This window comes from Triticum urartu, chromosome 7, assembly GCF_003073215.2.
Source record: "Triticum urartu cultivar G1812 chromosome 7, Tu2.1, whole genome shotgun sequence".
NCBI lineage: Eukaryota > Viridiplantae > Streptophyta > Magnoliopsida > Poales > Poaceae > Triticum > Triticum urartu.
Window position 1 is genome coordinate 532,678,190 of NC_053028.1, and position 2,027 is coordinate 532,680,216.

Below are 2,027 nucleotides of genomic sequence, written 5' to 3' on the forward strand. Positions count from 1 at the left end.
TAAATGAATCGTGATACCTCGACTTCATGATTAATCACAATTCTCTGCATGAGAAAGGTCAATGCCCACAATAACACATGTACATGGTGAACCACTAAGCCGCCACGAATTAGGAGTAGCGTCCATGCACCGGAGTTTGCCGCCCCTAAGCCACTACATGCTCTCCACTACGACGATACCAAGTACGCACCACCCAAAGTCAAATACTAGTTGATTCATTTCCCTTTCTTTTAAGCGTCCCGCGCGTATGTATTGCGCCAGCTCGCCAGTTCAGTTCGTGCATGCACCGCAGCCGGAGTAGCTAGCCCATCCTAGGAGCGCACGACAACGCCCAGCCCACCATGCACTCCGCCGACGAGCCCGTGTCTGTCCCCGCCGTGAGCACTACGGCGGCAGCGGAGGACGGCGGCAAGAGCCAGGTGTCGCCGTCGATGGAGGAGGAGCGGCAGATCCCCGTGGACCCGGTCTCTCTGCGGCACCTGGGCATGGTGGCCGACCCGGACTCGCCGCTCTCCGCGCCGTCCGTGCTCACGGAGGTGGTCGCGCAGTCGTCCCCGCTCCTGCCGCCGCTGCGCCGGCCCACGTTCGTCGGGGCCAGCCAGCCGTGCTCCGCGACCTCCTCCCCGGTCCACAGCGCCACGGCCAAGCGGGACGAGCCCGCCGCGCCCAGCCTCGCCACGGTCACCGCCCTGCGCTCCCTCGCGCGGCAGCACTCCGCCGCGCTCGCCAGCTACGCCGCCTCGCCGTCGGCGGCTCCCACCACGCTCTCGAGGAGCGCGTCCCGCGCCGAGGGCAGGTCCATGGCGCCGCACGACGACGAGGTCCCCGTCCCCTACGTCGAGTCTGCAGACGAGGACGAGCAAAGCTTCACGTGCGGCGTGCTGTGCATGTTCATCCCGGGCTTCGCAAAGAAGAAGCCGGGGTCGCCCTCCGCGGCGGCCGTCATGTCGAGCATACAGAGGCAGCATTCCGGGGCGAGGCGGCGGAGCAGCGTGTCGCGGATGGCGGAGCTGGAGAGGTTCGAGTGCGGGTCGTGGAGCCCGCCACCGCCGCCGCATCCGGTGAGGGTCGTGCCGACGCACGTCGACATGGACTTCGCGATGGAGGTGCCCAAGATCAGCTGCGCGGACGACACGGACTTGCCGGTCAAGATGGCGTTCGTGTTCGAGGGCGAGGCGAGGGGGGCACTGAAGAAGTCGGCGTCGGATTCGCGCCGGCATGAGCCGGCGTCGCCGGCCAAGACGGCGTCCGCGTTCGACGGCGAGCCGAGGGGGATCCTGAAGAAGTCGGCGTCGGCGTCGCAGCGGCAGGACTCGGCCCCCAGGACGCTGTCCGCGTCGCAGCGGCACGTGAGGTTCTCGACGGCCGCGGCGCCTCCGGCGTCGTGCCCGACGTCGCCGTGCATCACGCCGCGGCTGGCGATGGCCAGGGCCGAGTTCAACGCCTTCTTGGAGGCGCAGAGCGCGTAGATAATTCGCCATGCACGGTGCATGCCTGTTTTTTTTTCTCTTGGATTTGCTTCGTGCTTGTTCGCGAGCGGCAGCTGCGCGCTCGAGATTGCTAGACGCTTCCGGCGTGTTCTATTTTTTGTTCGATTGTCCATATTCCAATCGACCAATTCCCGACGACTTGGGGTTTTTACGATAGATTGAGACAGATGTGTGTTCCACATCGATCTTGTCATGCCGTGTGAAAATCAGCTGTTGTTAGAATGTGATTGAAAACCGTAAAAAGGTAATCAAATGGCTCCCCGCCCCAATTTCATTTCATGAAACTTTTTTTGCGGGTAAAACTTCCATCTATTCATCAAACATCATGACAGCAAAGAACATAGAAGTAACAAAAATTGCATCAATATATGTAGATCATCTAGCGACGACTACAAGCACGTAAGCGAGCTAAAAGCACGTTGCTATCATCGCCCCTCCCTCGCGGGAGCCAGATAAGCCTTGTTGTGGTTGACAATGAAGAAGTCGTCATGCTATGACCCCAAAGGAACAATACACCGGAACAACCACCCTGCACAT

At 61.2% G+C, this 2,027-nt stretch overlaps 1 protein-coding gene across 1 annotated transcript; it reads left to right on the forward strand.

Moving 5' to 3' along the window:
* The first annotated feature begins 274 nt into the window (after positions 1–274).
* LOC125523556 lies at positions 275–1,747 on the forward strand. Its single transcript, XM_048688584.1, has one exon. It carries the CDS (start codon positions 342–344, stop codon positions 1,467–1,469), a length of 1,128 nt encoding a protein of 375 aa, XP_048544541.1. The 5' UTR covers positions 275–341; the 3' UTR covers positions 1,470–1,747.
* The last annotated feature ends 280 nt before the right edge of the window (positions 1,748–2,027 follow it).

Excerpts from the sequence above, each read along its gene's own strand:
- LOC125523556 (XM_048688584.1), top strand. The coding sequence starts at position 342 with ATGCACTCCGCCGACGAGCCCGTGTCTGTCCCCGCCGTGAGCACTACG.